The 2,892-nt window shown below is 45.1% G+C and overlaps 1 protein-coding gene across 1 annotated transcript; it reads left to right on the forward strand.

The window, feature by feature from the left end:
* Positions 1-846: 846 nt before the first annotated feature.
* Positions 847-2,183, forward strand: LOC107261327. Its single transcript, XM_015719842.2, has 5 exons — positions 847-989; positions 1,075-1,142; positions 1,268-1,540; positions 1,643-1,779; positions 1,971-2,183. Exons 1-5 carry the CDS (start codon positions 847-849, stop codon positions 2,181-2,183), a joined length of 834 nt encoding a protein of 277 aa, XP_015575328.1.
* Positions 2,184-2,892: the final 709 nt, after the last annotated feature.

A 2,892-nucleotide genomic window follows, 5' to 3' on the forward strand; every position in this document is an offset into this window, starting at 1 on the left:
TAGCATACAAGAATAGTACCTTACACCATAACATTTGAGGCTCACGCATCTTGATGAGTAAGGGTGAACACTCTCGTTTGCCCACGGCCTAACTGTTGAGAGCCTGAAGCTTGACTTTAAACTCTGCTCCTAGATCGGCCTCCCATAGATCTACCTCTAAAACCACGGCCCTGATGGCCGACAAACTGAGATCCACCTTGAAAAAATCCTGGAGCTGTAGGAAAAGCTGGTCGGGTCGCACTAGCAAAAGAGCCTTGAGGAAAAGCTAGCTGGTTCAAGTAGCAAGGGCATGCTCAAGCTATATGACACATCTCGCAACACTTGAAACAGGCTCCGTTGGAAGCTAGGCACAGTCCCTGATGCGACCTGCCGCACATCTAATAGGTGCTAGCTCCAAAACTAGAGCTGTTGTAGCCTGAACTCTGCCCACTACCACTGAAGCCTTGTCCTGGTCTGAATCCTCTACTACCCTTCCGGTTGTGTCTACCCTTCTTATAGGTACAGTAGCCTCTCTGATCGGCCTGCTGGTAGAACCTCTGTAGTAGCCTCCATTGCCATAGTATGGTACAACTGGCTGCACACTGGACTGACCCTCAATCCTGGTCTTCTTTTTCCTACCATCGTCAGTCCCCTAGCCAAATCCTCGCAGGGTCATCTCCATCTGTCTAGCCATATCAGTCATTTCTAGGAAGCTGCTCCTCCTAGAGTGAACTAAGGAGACAAACTCTGGACCGAGTCCTGAAATATACTTATTTGACTTAAGCTCCGGTGTTAACCTTACCCTTTAGGACTGGTGGATTCATGGTGTATTATAACACTTCTAGAGTGGGTTTGGGTTGCGTCCTGATGCAAAATGGTAAGGTAGTGGCTTATGCATCCAGGCAATTGAAGAAGCATGAACAGAATTACCTTACCCACGATTTGGAGATAGTAGCAGTAATTTTCGCTTTAAAGATCTGGAGGCACTATCTCTATGAAGATAGTAAGCAGTAATTTTTGCTTATGCATCCAAGCAATTGAAGTGCAGTAGGGTCGAGCTAATGATTTTGTTATGGATGATGATGGTACTCTCAGGATGGGCACTAGGCTGTGTGTTCCCGGTGTGGATAATCTTAGAAAGGAGATTTTAGAAAAGGCTCATTGTACAGCTTACAGCGTGCATCCAGGCTCCATGAAGATGTATCATGATTTGAAAGTAAATCATTAGTGGAATGGAATGAAGAGGGATGTGGCAGAGTTTGTCTCCAAGTGTCTAATGTGTCAGCAGGTCAAATTAGAGCATCAGAAGCCGTCAGGGTTATTGCACGGCTTTCCATGCCAGAGTGGAAATGGGAAAGGATTACTATGGATATTGTTTTGGGTTTACCCAAAACTTCAACTGGTTATGATTCTATTTGGCTGATTGTGGATCGATTGGCTAAGTATGCACGAGTGTATCTAGAGAGAATTGTCAGTCTTAACTGCATTCCTATTTCTATAGTGTTTGATAGAGGACTGCAGTTCACTTTGAAGTTTTGGAAAAAGCTACAAGAAGAGCTTGGTACCAGACTGGACATCAATATAGCCTTTCACCCCTAGACGGACGGATAGTCAGAGAGGACTATTCAGACTTTAGAGGATATGCTTTGGATGTGCGTGATAGATTTTGGTGGTCAATGGGATTGGTACCTACCTTTGATTGAATTCGCGTATAACAATAGCTACTATGCGAGCATTGAGATGGCACCTTGTAAGGCATTGTACGGCTGGAAGTGCAGATCTCCTGTGTGTTGGAAAGAGGTTAGCGAACGGAAGTTAGCAGGACCAGAGTTGGTTCAGATCACTTCAGAAAAGATTCCTATTATTTACGAGCATCTGAAGATAGCTTTAAGTAGGTAGAAAAGTTATGCGGATCCGAAGCGAAACACATGGAGTTTAGTGTTGGGAAATATGTGTTCTTAAAGGTGTCTCCTATGTATGGTGTAATGCAGTTTGGCAAGAAGGGAAAATTGGCCCCTCGATGTGTAGGACCCTTTGAGATTATATACAGAATTGGAGAGGTGGCATACAAGCTGGACTTGCCACCAAATTTCTCGCATCCGATATTTCACATATCAATGTTAAAGAAGTACATTTCAGACCCTTCGCATGTGTTGCAGCCTCAATATGTGAAAGTAAGTGAAGATCTGACTTACGAGGAGTAGCAAGTCAAGATCGTGGATACTCAAGTTCGCCAACTACGTTTTAAGGTTATTCTGATGGTAAAGGTGTTATGGCAAAACCATTCGTCAAAAGAGTGTACTTGGGAGACTGAGTAGGAAATGAGGAGTCTTTATCCTCATTTATTCCAATCCTGAGGTAAGTCATATTTCTTTTAAAATTCGAGGTCGAATTTTTTCTAAGGGGGGTAGAATACCTAGAAATTTAAAAATAATAATAATAATAATAATAATAATAATAATAATAATAATAATAAAGAAGATATTTTCCTTCCTTTTGCTTTCCTTCCTTGCCCCCCCCCCCCCTCCTTTCTTTTCCTTCCCTCCCTTTCCTCTCCCTTCCCTTCTCTTCCCGTGACTCGCTCCCTCACTTTGAGCTCTGCCGCCTCCAGCATTGCCTCTCCCCTCCTCCCACTGTCGCACCGTCCTTCCCCTTTGAACTAGCATCACCTAAGGGAAGGGGGTTGCCGTCGCCGTTTCAGGCTCCTACTGGCGTCCATTCGGCCACCCGATGCCGGATTCGGTTTTGTCAGCCCCGAAAGCCCAAGAAACAAGTCTCCCCCACTGATTTCCTCCACCAGCAGCTTCGGAGGAGCTTCACCGGAGCAACCACTTTCCAGCCCCGATCCGGTGCCTTCCGGTGGGGTTTTGGATGAAACTCTTGTGTTTTCGGACTCCTCGCAACTCGAGCTTC

This window comes from Ricinus communis, chromosome 4, assembly GCF_019578655.1.
Source record: "Ricinus communis isolate WT05 ecotype wild-type chromosome 4, ASM1957865v1, whole genome shotgun sequence".
NCBI classification, from domain to species: Eukaryota; Viridiplantae; Streptophyta; class Magnoliopsida; order Malpighiales; family Euphorbiaceae; genus Ricinus; species Ricinus communis.